This window comes from Crinia signifera, chromosome 4, assembly GCF_055691185.1.
Source record: "Crinia signifera chromosome 4, ASM5569118v1, whole genome shotgun sequence".
NCBI lineage: Eukaryota > Metazoa > Chordata > Amphibia > Anura > Myobatrachidae > Crinia > Crinia signifera.
In genome coordinates, this window is record NC_139220.1 from 185,576,928 (window position 1) to 185,597,137 (window position 20,210).

General features: G+C 44.9%; 1 protein-coding gene across 1 annotated transcript in view; it reads left to right on the forward strand.

Annotated features, from left to right (window-relative positions):
* Positions 1-2,777: 2,777 nt before the first annotated feature.
* The window catches only part of LOC146074741 (hematopoietic lineage cell-specific protein-like), a 67,508-nt gene continuing 50,075 nt past the window's right edge, over positions 2,778-20,210 (forward strand). The window contains exons 1-2 of the mRNA XM_083183184.1: positions 2,778-2,895; positions 7,974-8,057. Coding sequence (XP_083039310.1) covers positions 7,974-8,057 — 84 coding nt within the window. The 5' untranslated portion in view covers positions 2,778-2,895. The remainder of the gene's footprint in view (positions 2,896-7,973; positions 8,058-20,210) is intronic.

A 20,210-nucleotide genomic window follows, 5' to 3' on the forward strand; every position in this document is an offset into this window, starting at 1 on the left:
ATTTCATGCCCTACGATCCTTTAGCACATGGAGGGAGAATATAATCGTGTGCCAAGCTTATTGAGGCACCGAACCTGAAGCATTGAAAGCGTAGCGAGCCATCAAGGGGACACAGTGCACTTTTTCGGTGTCCATGACGACTGGGTCGACATTCAGGATAAAAAAAGTGAAAAACCCATGTCAATCTTTTGACTGTCGACCTTCCTAATGTCAACCTAATGCTTGTGTAGACCTAATGACCCTGTCCACCTAAAGCCATGTTGACCTTTTTCATGTGTCGACTTAATGCATGTCGTCTTTAGTTTGGTCGACCTAATGTCCCACATCTGTGGACAATTGGCCACTTTTCATAAACTACATCAGAGGTACAAAAACTTAATTGTTATCCAAAATAGTTAATAAGGTAGCCTGCTAGCTATGGTACGGGTTGTTAGGTCGACAGTCAAAAAGTTGACCACTATTAGTCGACAGTCAAAAGGTGAACACATAAGAAATGTCAACATGGAAAAGGGTCAATTTGTTTTTTCACTTTTTTTTGGTCTCTGTTGACACAGATCGACATGTACATGTGTACTGCGATCCTTCGCCATGCTAAGGGCGCACACTATTTTATTCTCCCTTTATGCATGGTTGCCTACTTGACCCTCTCCTTCAGGGAGAAAATGCTCTGTCCCTGGACTTCCCTGGTAATGTATGTGATTGCCATCACCTGTGGTGAAACACCTTTCTTATCAATGACCTAGCTCCCCACAGGTGCTGGCAATCAGACATCACCAGGTAAGCACAGGAACAGAGCATTTTCTCCCTGAAGGAGAGGGTCAGGTAGGAAACCATACCTTTATGCCCATTGGGATGGTAAAGTGTGAACAAGTCGGATTTTTAAAAAAAAATCTTGAAAAACTACATGTCGGTCTTTAGCTTGTGCTGACTTTTTCACCATATCAATCTAATGACCACATCCAGCTATCTAACGAAAAGTCAATTTGGGCTTGGCCGTCCTAAGCTGAGTGTACCGTTTGGTAATAACAATGGCTGACGCCTTTTATATGAACAGATATACAACAAATCAATGACGATCTAATAATTGCAGAAAATATACTTTTATAGTTCTATCTGATTACAGTATAAAGAAACCACAAGGAATATATTAGAATTGCAACCTGCTTGCTATACACTAGACCAGTGGTGCTCAAACTCGGTCCTCAGGACTGATACGGCACAGCAGCTTCACCACTGGACTGATACTGCACATTTAGCATTACCCCTGGACTGATACGGGACACGTGGTACATCACCCGTGCACTGATATGGCACACTTAGCAGCACCCCAGGAATAATTTATTTATTAACATTTTCTTAGCGCATACAGATTCTGCAGCGCTTTACAGAGTATAGTTGAACATTTACATCAGTCCCTGCCCCAGTGGAGCTTACAATCTATATTCCCTACCACATGTACACGCACACTCAGACATTATAGGGTTAATTTTGTTGGGAGCCAATTAACCTACTAGTATATTTTTGGATTGTGGGAGGAAACCGGAGTCCCCTCAGGAAACCCACGCAAACATGGGGAGAATATACAAACTCCGCACAGTTAGGGTCATGGTGGGAATGGAACCCATGACCTCAGCGCTGTGATGCAGTAATGCTAACCATTACACCATTCGTACACGGCAGACTGGACTTCCGCCTGGAATTATTCGGCACAGATGGCGGCACCCCTGACCTGATACAGCATACATGGCGGCACACATGGAATTACACTGCACAGATAGTAACACCTGACTGATGTGGCACACCTGGAAGTATACGGCACATGACAGCAATCCTGCAGTAAATAAAAAGAGTAAAACGTTTTTATTCTTTTAATAAAAAAGGGCAGCTCCCCAGGAACTATACTGCTGATTTAGCAGCACCCCAGAAATTATATGACACACTTGGTTGACCCCAAGAATTATACAGCAAGCTTTGCTCACCCCTGGACTGACACATTTAACAACCCTTGCTGGAAAGGATCGATAGGCCTTAAGCGGTGTATAGTACAGAACTGTACTATAGAATATAGTCTTGCCTGCACAGTCTATTTTTCGCTTTGATTTCGATGTTGCAGGGCCCGCGCATCAGGATCGAATCTGCATCGAATGCGGCTGAAAACCCGTTGATGTCCATTGATTCCGATTCGATTTTGCTTATATAAGAAAAAATGTACAGATAAATACACCAAATCGAACCGTGTGTATGGGGAATTAGGTTGATATGAGACTTTCAGGTTTTTTCGTGTATATGTTGAAATCTACCGACATGGACACCATATCAGTGTACCGCGCTTGCCATGCTTCGGACACTATTATAATCTAACAGTTACTCTATGCCGACTTGGATCATAAAGTAAGAACAAGTTGGTTTAAAAAATAAAATTAAAAACTCATGTCGTCCTTTTACTATGTCAACCTTTTGCTTGTGTCAATCTTTTGTCAATGTCAAGCTAAAGCTTGACCTTTTTCATCTGTCGACCTAATTACTATAGACATATCGACTGGACCCCGCAGCCTGGGATTTTTTCATAGAGTTTGACTAAACACGTTCCTTCTTATTTCTATATACTTTTGTATGTCCTTTATTATAGTGAGTTATTTAGAAGTGTTTGTGTGTGATATGCAACAGGCTTATTGGGGGAAGAGATATATGTTCATTTAGGACAGTGACAGAAACCACAGAAGAGGAAGCAAAGCTTTTATTAAATGAAAGAACGGAACTGTGACATCAGGAAATCAGCAGAAAGGGAACAGTCAGCCACCTACCGTACATAGCATAAGAAGAAGCATCGGAGCTGCATAGAAAATACGCATCCTTATATAAAGACGCTAGGCGAAAAGAAAGAATACATAAACGGTAAGACAGACGGTATTGGTCCTTTTTTCTTCTGTAAACTAATGGTCCTTTCTTGTGTTAGATTGAAATATAATAGTATGAGGCACATTGATGCTGGCAGTTATACAGAAGCACATTATACAGTTTAGCCCAGTGGTAGCCAACCCTAGCCTACGAGAGCTACCAACAGTTCACATTTTCCAGACAACCTAGCTGCTGCACAGCTGCACTCATTAATCACTGACACATTTAAAAAGATACACAGATGGAGCTAATTAGCTCACTTGTGATTCTGTGAGGAGACCTGCAAAACATGCACTGTTTTCTCGAGGACTAGGGTTGGCTACCCCAGGTTTATCCAATAACTTCGGTGAACTGAGAGGACTGCAGTCCCAAACCTTGCATAACCACAAAACAATTTAATTGTAATAGTAAATACACACCATTGCTAAATATTAACACAAAGAATAGGGATAAAACAATTACCTCTATACAGAACATCAGGACAAATACTATGCGGTTGGAATAAGAAATAAAAAAAACGACAAAAAAAATATATAAGCTGGAGAAAATCAATGACACTGGTGCCTCTCCCTGAAATTTACCTGGACACTGCATATGATTCCTAATCTTCCTCAGCACACAATTCAAAACACCCTTTTGAATATTTCCTTCTGTGCTTCATATTTGTATGTACTGTGCCCATTGATAAAACACTGTGGAATATGTTGTCACTTTAGAAACGAAAAGGATGGGAATATTAACTGATATTTCCTTGGTATTTTTTGTCTTCAAATACAGTCTTTGCAGTCCATGTTTTCTGCATGATCAGGATATAGAAACCAGTGCCGAAAGACAGTGCTCAGGGCACAGGAAAACAATTAACTGTAGTATTTAACTAAAAAGTAATAAATATTTTTCTCTGAGTTCAGCGCGCTTTCAATAGACTCATTGGGGACTTTCTAAACAATACAGTATAATACATGAGATGCTAAAGGTGCGTACACATTAGACCAGTGGTAGCCAACTCCAGTCCTTGAGAGCTACTAACAGTTCACATTTTCCAGACAACCTAGCTGCTGCACAGGTGCACTCATTACTCACTGACACATTTAAAAAGATCCACAGGTGGAGCTAATTACATCACTTGTGATTCTATGAGGAGATCTGGAAAACATTAACTGTTGGTAGCTCTCGAGGACAGGAGTTGGCTACCCCAGCATTAGACAATATTTCAAGTGATATGCATGATAACGAGGTATCATAACTACATTTTCCTGTGTATCGTCCAGTGTGTACGTACTATATCATTAACGATGCGCAGTCCCGCGGGTCGTTAGCGATGTCTTCTGTACATGGAGCTCAATCTGAGGAATCATCAACAACAGATAACTCCTGGGTGTGGCCAATATGATCTCATTTGTGAAATCACTCAGTGTGTATGCACTATATCGTTTGTCCAAAAGTTCAATCATTTGCAATATCGTCTAATGTATACCCAACTTAAGTATTAAATAGTCATCACACCTTTTGTAGATGATTTTTATGAACATGTTATTAATATCAGGGGTCTATGTACTAAGCCTTGGAGAGAGGTAAAGTAATAACCACTCAGTGCCTAACTGCTGTGTTTGAAAATGATAGGTTGAGCTGGTTGGCTAGTACTTTATTTCTCTCCAAGGCTAGTACATATATCTCCTAATCCATACCTCCCAACATGATTCTCTCCAGGAGTGACACAGTGCTCTGTTTCTGGACTTTCCCCTTAATGTATAATTACCTTCATCTGTTTTAAACAACTTAATTGATAAGAAAGGTGTTTCACCACAGGTGGTGGTAATCATGAATTAAGAGGGAAGTCCAGAAACAGAGCTTGTGTCCCTCTGGAGAGGGTCATGTTGGGAAGTATGCCTAATCTAAGGCAATGTATATATTCTTGTATTCATAGTGCATAATGTACAGTAGGTAAGGAAAAGAAACACATATATTGATTACAGTTTCTTTTTGACTGAGTTCCTCCCAGTTTGACGAAATCTACTCATAGCCATTTCCTGCTAAATAAGTAGCAGAGCTGCCACTTCCTCCTGCAGCAGGCGCTGTACAGCTAGAAGTGAAATAAGCATGTTGCAGCTAAGTATGGAGCAGGGCTGTAACTAGGGCAGTACCAGTGGTGCCTGACCCACAGCATAGATGCTCTGTGGATGGAGAACCACCGACAGCACCCACAGGACTGCGCCAAGCTATTTCCACTACTTTCATGCCCTAGCAGCCCCATTGCGCCCAACACTTTTTTGCACATATCTAGGTTAGAGGCCCCAATACTCTAGTGCAATTTGACCTGATTTCAGGAAATCACTTGTGTTTGACATCCATTCCTTTGAACTCCCCCGGCCGTTCCCCGGGAGTACTTTTACATGCAATTCCGGCGCCAGCATCCTAAATGCTATCAGGATGCCGGCGCCTTGCAAACTTCAGGTGTCCATTCATGGCAGTTTGCTATATTGTCTCCTTGTAGATTTGACATTGAGCTGTCTGAAATAAGAAATTTGCCACCATTTAATGCATTCTCCTCATAATTACATTGACTTATTCCCAATGGGAAGTCCTGCCCATAATTTAGTGGTTCCCGAAATTTGTCCTCAAGGCACCTTGACAGTCCAGGTTGTATGGCTATATGTGCTCAAGTACAGGTGCCTTAATAAGTACTGCAGTCAGTTTGATTATACCATCTGTGTACAAGCATGGATATCCTTAAAACCTGGACCATTAGGATTCCTTGAGGACAGAGTTTGGCAAACCCTGCCACAGTTAATAGGTGGAAGAACAATCTGTTTTTTTATGCCATCCCCTTACACATTGGAAACTGTACACAAATAGCTGTGTTGTCAGGAAGGGGTTTGGTAGGGCCATGGCTGATTTTGTGTGTATTGTGTGACTGGCTTTGGTTGTATTTCCCCCTTTCCATATCATATACTCCCTATACAGTCATATATTTATCAAGCTTTAATTGTCATATAGAAATGCAGTTTCTGCATAATTTTATGAATTGACACTATGCTGTAAAAGGACACAGGAAAATCTTACAGAAATCTCCTACATAATGGAAATTATAGCTGCATATCGCAGTCCCCATTATTATCAATGGGACATATGGGCCTAATTCAGGCCTGATTGCATGGCTGGGAATTTGTATGCCGGCGATTATCAATGGACTGCCCATGCATATGGCCCTACTACACAGGCACAATCTATTGATAATGGAAAGCCAGGTCTGATGTGTTGCTTATGCATGCACTGTAGGAAACATAAACCAGCAATAGAGGTTGACGTGACCCAGAACAAGGGCGTGGAGTCTTCCCCAGGAACCCCTGCAAGAGGTAAGAACTTCTGCAGCACCCAAGGTGCAGGTTGCAGCTCCCTGCCTGGGTCCTCTATGCTAGTTCTGATAGTAGGATACCAGAATCTGGAATGTGGTGCAAATTGAAGAAGGCTCAGAAGCAGAGTATTATCTGATGTAGTGGATTGGATGTTGGAAGAACTGAAGAATACACTGGAACCAGAGAGTTACTACACGAACTGGACAGGATGACTGAAGACCTGCTGAATATATTGGAACCAGGGAATCGGTAGATGAACCAAATGCTGGAATTGCTGGAAGGAAGCTCAGGACATTTGCACACAGTCAGACTGCAAAAAGCGTTGCTCTGGTGTCTAGGAATTCTGGGACCAATGTTTAAAAATCCTTAGCAGCAATACGATTGGCCAGATCAGAATGGTGATTCAACGGTCGTGTGACACTGGGGGTCATGATGGCACCCATACTGCCAAAGAGTATATATCATCTTGAGTGAATGTTCTGGCTAATGGGACATACCATCTTAGCCGGGACAGCTTTGTTCACCACCCATTACTAGAAGGAATAGGTGGTGACGTGGATAAAGAAATTATTGTTCCATTGACTTTGCTGCTGCTACTGCGACATGGAATCGATTCCATCGATTATGTGGTCCAAATTACATTCAGAAAATGGGAACTAGCCGTGACCTACTTCCAAACAGTGTGAGACGGACATGGACTGCCAGCCACTGTGCTGAGAATGGATGAACGGATGCATAGGCAGGAAGGAGCCCCAAACCACCCGGATGGGTAGGCGTCATGGCGGCGGTGCTGTGACACTATAGTGCTGCTTTATATTAAGATAACTCATTGGTGAGCACAAATGCCATTTTCAGATGGGAAAAAGTTTGGGGATGTGAACAGATCCCTCCATGCCTCCTCAATGTGAAACCATTGGCTGTTTGCCTGCGTGAGCTTGTGCAATGCAGAATACAGTGAGGTTGGTAATTTTTGCTGCTACTGAAGTAGAAGTATTACAGGTACACCACTGATAATTCGGCACATTTGGTTCCATGACTGTGCGAGATTATTGGTAGTATCACCTGCCCACAGCCTACTCCTACCCTGCAGTTCACCCATAGCCTAACACCCTTCCTACAGTGCTTAAACCTCCCACAGCAAGACCCCTCACCCCCTGCAGAATCACTAAACCCTTCTGCTGTCTCATTGATCCTTTCTGCTGCCTCAATAAAGCCCTCCCTTTCTCCCTCCCCAGACGTACTCCCTCCCCAGACTTACTCCCACCCCAGACTTACTTCCACCCCCACCCCATCCTAACTAACTTCTTCCCCAGCACCTGATCCAGATTAACAGATTTGCTGGACCAACAGGAGCTGGTAAATCAGTGGTGTGCTTGTACTGATCGCAGTGACAGCTGCTTTTCCAGTGATAAGTGTTCCCCACTGCAACTCGTAATAAGTTTGATGCTTAATCATTGGAGCCATCCAATAATGAATAGTACACTAAATTGTATTCTTGGAAGGTGTTCTTAAAAGAAAATTGTTAGTGCCATACAGCCCTTATTCGTAACGCAAATATAACATGATAAGCATTTCCCAATGTATACTGGCCAAAATTGACCAATAGAATGATTGCTGTCATATACATATTTAACATTTGCACAGTTCAATGATGCCAGTAGTACAACATTCACCCATCTGAGCCCACTATAACAAAACCATTACAATTTATTTTTACATTAGATGTGGAAAGCAGCTGTGGGTCACAATGTGTCTGTGACTGAAAATGCAGCAAGTGATGACTGGGAAACTGATCCAGACTTTGTGGTGAGTCCTAGATTACAGTATATAGATATATAGCTATAATATAGAACATTTATGAAGTGAAACAGGCGAGGTGCATTGATAAATCAGCTTTGGTCCTGCAATCAGTGCCGTAAATAGACATTTTGGTGCACTGTGCAAGAATAAGCTTGTGTGTGTGTATGTGTGTCCATAATTGAACAAAGGGACAGTGCACATGAAGGTTACAGTGGGGGTTGGATACAATGTGGGATACAGAGCGGGTTGGATACAGTGCAGGATACAAAGTGAATTGGATACAGTGTGGGATATCATGAGAGTTGGATACAGTGCAGGTTAGATATAGTTCGGGATACAGTGTGGTTTAGATACAGTGTGGGATATAAAGCAGGTTGGATACAGTGTGGGCTGGATACAATGCAGGATGGATACAGTGTGTGGTTTATACATTGCAGGATATAGTCCAGGGTGGATACAATGAGGGATGGATACAGCAAGTAGGATACAATATGGGATATAGCATAGGTTGGATACCTTGCTTGCCGGATACAATGTGGGATGGATACAGTGTAATTTGGATACAGTGCAGATTAGATATAGTTTGGGATACAGTGCAGTTGAGATATAAAGCGAGTTGTATACAGTGTGGGAAATAGTGTGTATTGGATACAGTGTGGGGTGGATATAGTGTGAGTTTGATACAGTGCGGGATATAGAGCAGGTCGGATACAATGCAGGATTGATACAGTGTGGGAGGATACAGTGCGCAATATAGAACAGGTTGGATACAATGTGGGATGGATACAGCATGAGTTGGATAGTGTGGGTTGGATACGTGGTGTGACATAGATATATGGTGGGTTGGATACCATGACAATGATGCTGGATACAATGTGGGATGGATACAGCATGAGTTGAATAGTGTGGGTTGGATACGTTGTGTGACATAGATATATGGTGGGTTGGATACCATGACAACGATGCTGGATACAATATGGGATGGATACAGTGTTGGTTGGATACAGTGAAGGCTGGATGCAATGCAGGATGGATATAGAGCAGGTTGGATACAGTGCGGGATATAACGTTGGTCAGATACAGTGCGGGCTGGATATAGTGCATCAGATACAGTGCGAGATATAGAGCAGATTGGATATATTGCGGGTTAGACACAGTATGGGTCGCATACACCAACAATAAATTTAATGTGACAGAGGGTGTCGGTGATGTCGGCAGTACAGGGTTGGAGGTGGTGTCCTCAGTTCAGGGGAGACAACGTTGTCGACAGTACAGTCTGGCTAATGTGTTGGTTGCATACAGTGTGGCTAGATACAGTGTGTGATATAGAGCAGGTTGGATATATTGAGGGCTGGATACAGGGGGTGTCATGGGGTCAGCAGTACAGGGTTGGAGGTAGAATGTCAGCTGCTACAGTAGAGAGAGGCCTGAGCAGAGGACCAGTGGAGCAGTGGGGAAGAGGCAGCGGCTAGAGAATTCAAACGTCCAATTGAAATCAATGGGAAACCACTGGTTGGCTGAGAGCCATGACACACCCCACCCCCCAAGAGGGCGCAATTAAATTACCTTATATAATCTCTTATGCAGTGCCTCTGAGGAGAGATTTGTTAGCCGGGGGCAGCAGTCCAGGATCTCCTGTGAAGTCAGATGCTGCACAGTGTGGGGAGGCGGAGCCAATGCACGAGTGTCCATCAAAGCAGTACACCAGTTTTGACTGGCACTTTGGCTCTGCCCCGCAAGCCGCCCAGCATCTCACATCACAGGAGGAAATCTCGGCTTCCCCAGCGATGAACGAAGCTCTCCTCACTGGCGGCACAGGTCAGGACTGCTGTGCCACAATGACAAGCGGCTCAGCCAGTCGGCCACTTGTCATTGTGTTACAGTTTGATCCTACAGTTTGATCCTTCCTGAACGTACAGCGGGGCATATTTACTAAGATATGGAAATATGGCCAATGCCGGGTTTGACTGCATACGACCGGCATCGGCCGTATTTTCGGAAAAATACAATTCGTGAATAGGGCAAATTTAGTAATCTGCCGTATTTACAGGATTTGTATTTCCCAATGGCATAAACAGCTATATATTTTTTTTGTATTCGTATTAGTATTTGGCAGCCGTGAATATGGCAGGCAAATGCAAATACGAATCGGCAGCTTGCATGGATCAGTCAGATCTGTGCAGGCTTCAGTGTGTAAAACATAGAAAAAATAATAATAATAAAATAAATGGTGTGGGGTTCCCCCAGCTGGCAAATACCAGCCCCTGGCTCAAAGAGCCTGGTCCTGGTTTTAAAAATTCACGGTTTAAACCAGTGGCATAACTACGGTGCCACAGACCCTGTGGTGGCTCGGGGGAGCCAATGCTGGCGGGGTCTGCGGGAAGCGCTGACAATAAACAAGGTGCTGCTGCAGGGAAGGAGACCTGGTGCTGCACTTCACTCTCCTGCTTGCCCCACCGCCAATGGCAGTGTGTACAGTGCAGGGACAGATACAGGGGGAGGCAAACCCCTCCCCCCCCCCTACCCCCCTAGAAGAAAAGTATTTTTGACTACAGTCTTAAACTCATAAAAGAATGGTGGGTTTAACGTGTGAGCCTTGTGTGGGGGCGTGGACGTTTGCGATCACAGCCGGTATTACAAGGGGGGCAGGGCCACGATGACGTGATTTATGCCATTGGGTCCCTGCTGACCCCCGGCGCCAAGGGGGGATTGTGGGAGGCTGGGGTGAATGCGGGAGACTTGCTCACTTTCCTGGGGGCCTGGAGGTGGACCCCAATTTTGGGAGCCTGCAGCCTTCTTTATAGTTCTTTCTGTGAGGCAGCACAGACGCCGGTTATAGTCTTGTGCAGGAGTGCTCTCTTGCAAGCTCTGCATTGGTATCCTGTCCTGCTGCTGAAAAGTGATTTGCAGTCCGTTGTTCCCAAGTCAAGTACGCTCTCACCAGAGCCGAATTTCCCATTAGGCACGTGAGGCACCGGCCTAGGGGCGGCACATGTTTGGGGGCGGCACTTGGATGCCTGTGATAGTACTGTCAGCCCAAAATGTACCAATAACTGCAAAATATCCACTGTACTGTACTATATTCCATCTTAAATAGAGTGTAAATGGATAGGACATGCAGATACTGCCGCTATAAACTGTCCTACTTAGTAAACATTATTGTTGTGCCTAGGGGCGCCATCCTCCCTAAATCCGCCCCTGGCTCTCACTACAATACGCAAGTACCCCCATCCATTATCCTCTTCTATTGTATGGTGAATTCATTAGTAGTCTGAGGATTTGTGTATAGTTAGTGTGCCAGGGTCCTTTGCTGTAGTTTACTCTCCCCTGCTTGGGGAAGTACTTTCTTGGGCCTTCAGTTAAAGGGCCATTACAGGTATTAACCTGTGTGTGTTATTTACTTTCTATACTGTATGTACATTTTTTGTATCCACTTGTCCAGCACTCCTTACAGTTCAGGTAGTTTTTCTCTCAGTTTCCTGAATCATTGCATGTTGCCTTAGTCCCTGTAGTCACCACGTGTTCACACACCCTGTCTGTTAGTGCCTCTTAGGTTAGTGCCTCTTAGGTTAGTGTCTCAGGGCCTTATTCTGCTTGGAGCGTCCGGGCCGTACGCGTACGTCCCGGGGTTTTTCACGATCTGCGCATGTGCAAATACGCTAATGCGCCGGCGCGAACACTCCACAACGCTTACGGCCGTTGTCTCAACGTGCGAAAAAACCTGTACGCGAGCGTACGGGTAATGGGGCGGCATAGGGGCGTGTTGATGGGAGCGGCCGAAATAATGAGGGAAAATGGGCGTAAATATGGGCGTACACGGGGGCGTGCACCAGAAATGAGCGGTGCTACTACCGCACGATCGACTAAGGCACCGTTCGTTTCGGACACCAAACAGGCGGCCGCCAACCGCCAGCTAAAACCACTCCTACAGATACCGCTTGCCAGCGTGCGCCTGAGTTGGCTAATTAACGCTGATTAGTACTTAAACACATACACCTGAATGTAATAAGCAATGCTGCAGTCTATTAACTCCAAACCATGATTTCACTGCCTGCAAGCCACACATGCAGCACGCAAACACATTGGAAGCTTATGTTTCTATACTTCTCCACATTTAAAGGTTTGTTTAATTTAAGGTAAGAATCTTTTTATACGCTAAGGTAGGTATTTGATAAACAGACACATTCACTACCTGCTTTCATAGACTTTACGCAGTAGCACACTCAATCTACACAAGTCGACATGTGTCAACGTGTTCACTCTAATACTAACATAGGTTTTGTATTTAGGATACAATAACATAAACCACATCTAACACCTACAAAGGATGTTTCAGCAATGTTTGAAGCCCATGACCACTATTTTCCACACAATCTTTGTATAGTACCCCAAATTATGACCTGTACCACTATCTCATCTGCTATGATTTGGATTTCACTACACTCTGGATGTAAGATGCCACCAATCACATTATTGCACTCTCATCTCTCTAACAAAGGATTCCTACATCTGCTTATGACACTGTCAAATCATATATATTTTAAAAGTTATGCATGTTTGTTCACAAGCTAATTTATCATGTTTGGCCCATTCACACATCTTTTTTTAGGGAGGACACATATGAATTCCTACACAAATGTACCTTTTCACCCTTGTTTGTCTGCCTCACCCACTCCATGAGGAAAGCATTGTTCTGGACCTGCTTTTACCTACTACTGTAGGAGCTACCTCACCTGCACACAAACTGCTTTCTCACCTATTAAGTTGCTCTGCACATGTGCTGACACAAACTTATTAGCAGGGAAAAGTTGGATAGGAACATGGGAATGGCCATGGAGAGGGTTACACATGGGAAACTTCCACCACACTTCAACAAATGTTCAAAAATACCCTGGTCAGTAAGTACACATAAATCTAGTATTTGTTTCACACAAGAAATGACACATACCACAATTTAGATTTAATTTGTAAAATAAATTTATTTGCTGTTCAGCATCACAGCTTGACACTTTAATGTGAGAAATAAAAAAAAAACAAATAAAATAGACACACAAATAATAAAACAGCCAGAACAAGAGGTTGCATATCTCCAAACATGTGTTACCCTGCAAATGCAATGGTGAAAGAAATGGGGACACCAGAATACGTACTGCAACAACCAGGGTGACTACTAAGCAAGATACACACCACCAAAAAAAAAAACCTGCATTTGTAGAGGTCAAAATACGAACTTTCATGCCCATGGCACGCAAATGGATGGATGGGCAACTCAGTAGGCGGATGTCCAGTGCAATTTAAACCTTTGGCCTCCAACCACAGAGGAAGTGACCCAGGTCTCATTTGGGCCCTTTTTTGCCCCTTTTAGATGGGGCCTTGGGGACAGGGGCCTTTGGGTCAGCTGGCTTTCGGCGTCTTCCCCTAGTCGCCACAGGAGGGTCAGCCGAGGTGGAAGGTTGGGGAGCAGCTTGGGGTGGGGCAGCAGATGGGGGATTGTCCCTTAGGGACCTGGCGGTGGACAGCTGCTCCGCAATAAGTTCATTCTGGCGGCTGAGGTGTTGGCCAATGCTTAGCATGCCAGCCGCCAGAGTTTCATTAATGCGGTTCAACGCCTCAACCTGCAGCTGGTTTGTGGCCTTCCACTCCGCCAGAAAATCTGCCACCTGCTGCTGACGGATCGCAGCATCCACCCCTTGCTGCTCGATCCTGTCCAGCGTCACCAACAGGCTCTCACTCAATGTCTCCTGAGGCTGGGGCTGGGGGCGACGTCTTGGTGGAGGCTGGACCACCTGCTCCACCTGTGGCTCTGCAGAGGCCGATGCTGCCGGTACATCCTGACTTTCTGCTTCTGCTAGGATAAGAATTGAAAACAATGTCACCATCACATACGCAATAAAAAATATCTTTCTAAATACAATGCATTACTGTGACTTACCATCAAAAGCAGCAGCAAAGACCTCCACCGGGAGCTCACTGTCCATATTGGAGATCCCCCTGATCTCCCCCACATCGATGACGTCACAGGAGTCCAGCTCCAGGGGGGTAAACTCCAAATGGTCAGGCATAGGACCGCTCCCGGTGGACATGCTGTGGTTGTACCGGTCAGTCATCTTCCTCTTCAGGGCACTTTTGAAGTCAGTCCACCTACAAGTTTAAAAATACAAATATCACCATGAGATATGTGCACCACTGTGCTACGTGTAGGGTTACCACCTAGTCCCTTTAATTCTGGACACATGTTACTTACACAGGTTCTGTGGCAGTTTAAAATTAGGTGAAGTGGAGTCTTGAAGTCAGCCAGCCACAGAACCTGTGTAATTAATATGTGTCCGGAATTAAAGGGACTAGGTGGTACCCCTAGCTACGTGACATTTCCTAGTGTGGGTGATCTTTTGTGCCATGTGTGGCCAAATATTTCTTTGATGGACAAAACCATGTGCACTGCAGGTGAGGCAGGTGTAAAACCCCACCCAAATCTGATTATCTCTGCACAAGTAACACCTGCCTCACCTGCAGTGCACATGGTTTTGTCCATCTAAGAAATATTTGGCCAGAAAGAGTGAACTAGAATAAGGGCCTCAGTTCCTGCTGGAGACTGCTGAACAAATTGCCCTGACAAACACACTAACCTTTTCTTCACCGCGTCCCAAGTTCTGACCACTGGTGACACCTGGTTCACTTCCTCTGTGATCTTGTCCCAAAGGTTTCTCCTTGCACTGGCACCTGGCTTCCTGGTTGCCAATTCAATCCATTCGCGTGCCCTGGGCACGAGAATTCGCATTTCGGCCTCTACAAATGCAGGGTTTCTCCTTCTGGTGGTGGTATCCTGCTCAGTCATCACCCTAGATGTTGCAGCACGTTTTCTGGTGGCCCCAGCTCTCTCACCATGCACCTGCTGGGTCACACCTGTTTGGAGAGATGCAACCTCTTGTTCTGGCTGGCTGCTTGGCCCTTGTGGAGCTGGTGGAGGTTCACCAGGGCCTGTTACTGAGGGGCCCGCTTGATCTTGCAGGCGACTCCTCTCTTGGGCCCTCCTTCTCCGCTCCTCTTCCCTCTTCTGTAATGCTTGAAGCATGGATTCGGCTTGTGCTCTCTGCAGAGCGTCCTCTGCTGCTGAATCGTCAGAGTCAGACATGTTTGCAGCAATTGTGGGCTGCATCTGACTGAATATTTATATGTTAATCTCCCGCCACGAACAAGGGGGCGTATATTTTTCCCCGCAAGGTAGATGCAAATTTACGCCGATATTTCCCGCCGATAATTGCCGCTTAAATTACGCAGGTCTCAATGCACCTGATCAATCAACCGTATATGTATCTACACAGGTTGTGGAGCATTGTGGGCTACATCGTGAAATGTGTGCACCTGTCATTCCAATGATGAGTGTTGTCAGCTGGTATCTGTTGGAGTTCGTGTATGCTTTGTGAGTCACATTTCAAAACATCACGTTATAATGCTTTCCTTACATATGTAATGTGTATGAAATTGTCATACAGCAACATGTTGCATTGTGGCCCTTTAGGCAGCGTAGTTATAAGTAGAGGGTTGCGTGTATCATTTTCCGCCTACTGTATATACAGTACTCCTCCCCATGCATATCGCTGTATCGTGCCCCCTTTAAGCAGCGTAGTTATAAGTAGACGGTTGCGTGTATTAATTTCCGCTTACTATATATACAGTACTTCTCTTCATGGCAATTGGTGTATTGAGCCCCCTTTAAGCAGCGTAGTTAGGAGTAGACGGGGTGCGTGTATTATTTTCCGCACACTGTAAATACAGTACTTCTCTCTTCATTGAATGCATGCTGTTGGTTGTGGTGTGTATATCGGAACGGTCCGCGTAAGTTTCTATTCGCATCCAGTTTGTTAATATAAGAGGGATTAATAAAGTTAATACCAAACAAACAATTTTTTCGACCAATCAGCAAGCACCAAAAGTGATATATGTACCTGCAATTAATAACTGCGCCATTGCCAATATGACTTCTACAAGAGCCAGGCCCTTTTCTACATCTGAGCTTTTGGCCCTGGTGGAAGTGATGGATCGTCACCTGGGGCCCAGGGGCCCATATGTATCAAATGCGGACAAGCGGCGGGCGTATAATGCTGCCCGCCGCCTGATATTTTCCACAACCGGCGTCCGCAGAAGCCTGGGCCAGGTTGAGCGGCGCTGGTCCGACCTGCGCCGGCGGCAGCCGGTTCTACTCAGCAGCCTTCGCCGCCATATTGCCCGATGTAAGTTTTGATTACTAGTATGTCAGCGTTTTTTAGCAATGTTTGGTGTACTTTTTATAAATATGTTCCTGAGTATGGGGGTGTATATGGGGTGTATATGGGGGTGTATATGGGTGTATATGGGGGTGTATAGGGGGTGTATATGGGGGTGTATATGGGTGTATATATGGGTGTATATGGGGGTGTATATGGGTGTATATGGGGGTGTATAGGGGGTGTATATGGGTGTATATGGGGGTGTATATGGGTGTATATGGGGGTGTATATGGGTGTATAGGGGGTGTATATGGGTGTATATGGGGGTGTATATGGGGGGTATATGGGGGTGTATATGGGTGTATAGGGGGTGTATATGGGGGTGTATAGGGGGTGTATATGGGTGTATATGGGGGTGTATATGGGTGTATAGGGGGTGTATATGGGGGTGTATAGGGGGGGTTTAAGTAGTTGATCAGTTTTTGGGTGTAGGATATCAAATAGTTTGCATGATAAATGTCTGAAATTTCACAGCAATGATAATTTTGAAGGTTATGAGCATGACTAATGTGAATTTTTCTTTCCCCCTTTTTTATGAAACCCAATCTTCGATTTCTATGCCATCAACATGAACATTTCAGCACGGGCAAGGGCACGCATTGAAGCCCGGGAGCAGGCAGCCCGGGACCAGGCAGCCCGGGACCAGGCAGCCGAGGAGGAGGAGGAAGAGGAGGAGGAAGAAGAGGAGGAGGAGGAAGAGGAGGAGGAGGAGGAGGAGGAGGAGGAGAAGAAAGAGGAGGAGGAAGAGGAGGAGGAGGAAGAGGAGGAGGAGGAAGAAGAGGAGGAGGAAGAAGAGGAGGAGGAAGAAGAGGAGACCCAGGGTGCAGTTTTCACCCACACAATTTCCCCATCCCCCACCCCCTCCACAACCCCCACCCCCTCCACAACCCCCCCCCCTCCACAACCCCCCCCCCCCCTCCACAACCCACACCCCCTCCACAACCCCCACCCCCCCCCCTCCCCACCCCATTTCCAACCCCCCTACACCTCTCCACCACCCACCCCCAAACCTCTCCACTCCCCAGTAACACCCAGTACCTCGGGCCAAAGACCAGGACCATCCTCCTTGCTCCTGCCTTCCCCAACCACTCCACAGCCAACCAGCGGCGCCCAGGATGGCTCAAGTAGCCGTAAGTAAATAATGTGTCTAATGTTGACCTACACATTTCTACACATAAACAATCACAACAACCACATATGTGTATCCAACATCAACATTAGTTGCAACATATCACTGCAGGGCGACCATGAGGTGTGTCCTGTCCTTCTCCAGGAACAAGGGTCCCCTTGGTGGTTTTTTTGAGTGTGGCCATGCCTCACCCCTTGAATAATTGACATAACAGTACATCCAATGAGATATCCGACATTAGTGGTGTGGTAGTTATGTGGCTCCAGGTGTTGGGTAACTCCAGTTCCCAGCATGATGTGCAACACAGGGCCAGATTATAATGGAGGCGCAAGGGGTCAGTGCCCCTGGGACCCCCTCTAGCTAGGGGCCCCCTGTGGTTGTCATTTTTTTTTTTTAAAAAGACAATGTTTAAGTTATGTTTTTTTTTTTTTTTGCTAAATGTTTTGTGCATGGGTGGGGTAGTGCTGCAGCTTCACCTATCTGCCAATGTGACAATGATTTATGGTGCTGAGCATCGGGAGGCAAGGCACACTGATTGCACAAGTGTGCAGTGCATTTCTGGGAGTTGACTAAGTCCCATGACACTTTGCACCAGAGGACAGAGGCTGAGAAGTTTGTGCTGAGCTCTGATTGGTGGAGCTCATTACATACTTCTCAGGTCCATGGAGAACAGCAGCAGCAGCTTAGTCATAGGAGGGTTTTTAATCAGAGGCAGCACTAGGACTGTGAGGTCTCCTCCAGAGTAAGGGGCAGAGGGACAAACACAGGCTTTTCATGTGGTGTGTGTATATATATATATATATATGGTGTCTATTATTATTCCGAGTGCCGCCAACCCCCTGTCTATATATATATATATATATATATATATATATATATATATATCCCCTGCAGGTAACCATTGACCAAGTTTATTCTGCCTTTACTCTATGTTTTGACAGTATAATATTCGGCCATGCAGTGTGCGGCCAGTAATGACAAGTGCAAGGGGGCCCCCCGCTCTAAAGTACCCCGGGCCCCCCAAAGGCTTAATCTGCCACTGGTGCAACTTAAATGTAGAGATTGTTTTGGTAATAGTGTGTGAGGCCATGCGGATGCATGCTTTACAAACATAGCTGTAGGCCTATAATTTGTACAGCAATGTCCTAAATTTAAAATAGTAAGGAGTGCTTAAGCCACAACAATGTCATAACCCTTAAATAGCACAGGCTAATTGTGAGGTTAGAGGACAGTCCCCCAAAAACAAAGTACCAATTGGGATACAGCATACATTCATTGATGAAGGAGTAATTGAATTAATGTTATTTACTATGTACAGTATGTGTGTGTTAACATATTTTTTTTTAGTACTGTGTTTACAGCAGACCCATCTTCAATGTAGTTTAAAAATGTATGTGCCCTTCACACATAACTCACAACTTTTTATTATGTACAAATACAACAAACATTTGTTTATGTTATATATTAATTTTTTTTTTTATCCCTTCACTACAGACACTGAACAGCAGCAGGAGGAGGTGGCAGCCCTTATTCGGGAGATCTTCCTGACCCTTTTTTATTTTCAACTTCTTTTTGGCCTACTGGAGGCCCGCATTTAATTTTTTTTTATCCCCCCCCCCCCCCCTTATTATGTTTGTAATAAATAAAAGTTTATATTGTATTATAAATTGCCTGTGTTTTTAATAATAAATATGTTAGAGGGCTTGTAAGGGTAGGTACATACAGATGTGTAATGTAAGTTATATTAGTAATTTGAGGTGAGGGGTAATGATTGATGTGTAAATGTGTGTGTTTTTGAGTAAAATAACACATAGTGAAAATGCATGAATGTTTAATGTTTTTCGATTAAAACATCACACATAACATCAGGGTAGGTATACATGTTACACATTTTGGACAAACTAATTATGGACATAATTTAGTACATATACAGAAACACCAACATAACTTGATTTAAAAGTAACAGCAATATGGGGACACATAGATAGTGATTAAAATGCCACATTAGAACATAACAAATATACATGTAATGTGGTTTAAAATGTAGTTTTATTAGGTCTTTATTAAGGTAGACAATTGAGTTAATAGAAAACAATAAGTGAATAACAAATAGATTAATTAATCAATTGTCAGATTAGTAGTTGAGAGGCAAGATTTGCAGGTCCATATATGTGAAGGGTATGCCAGCGTGCACGGACGTACGCTCACTCTCACGAGCGGTGACATAAGCTGAGTTTTCCATTGAAAACAATAGGGACCCGTCCGTGCAAGCTGGCGTACGCTCAGATCGCCGCAAGAAGGCGGTGGGGAGACGGAGGAAAGACGGCCGTAGACGGCGCCGTACGCTCAGTCGTACGCCAGTTGTCGGAGTGTAAGGGCTGGGCCGGCCGCGTACGTTGCCGTACGCTCATTTGTACACCACTCCCCTTCTACGGTATTTCTGCCCGTACGTAAGCGGCTGATTTGTGGGTGGACCTAACCCTAACGGCCGCGTACGGCTAGCGTGCGGTAATTGTGAACGTACGCACGTTTGGCCGCTCCGATCAGAATAAGGCCCCCAGTGTAGTCCTCTCCCTGCTCCTCCCACCGGTAGGTTGCACCAATCCTCCTGGGTTAAACCTACACTGCCACCCGTCGACATAAGTCCTGGCAGCATACTAGTACCGGTAGAGGCGTCCAGCCTTAAGGGAACAAGGCTGTTATAGGCAAGAAGGCTCGCTGGTGTGCTCTGTGGGTTTAACTGGGTGACAACCCAGAAGATGT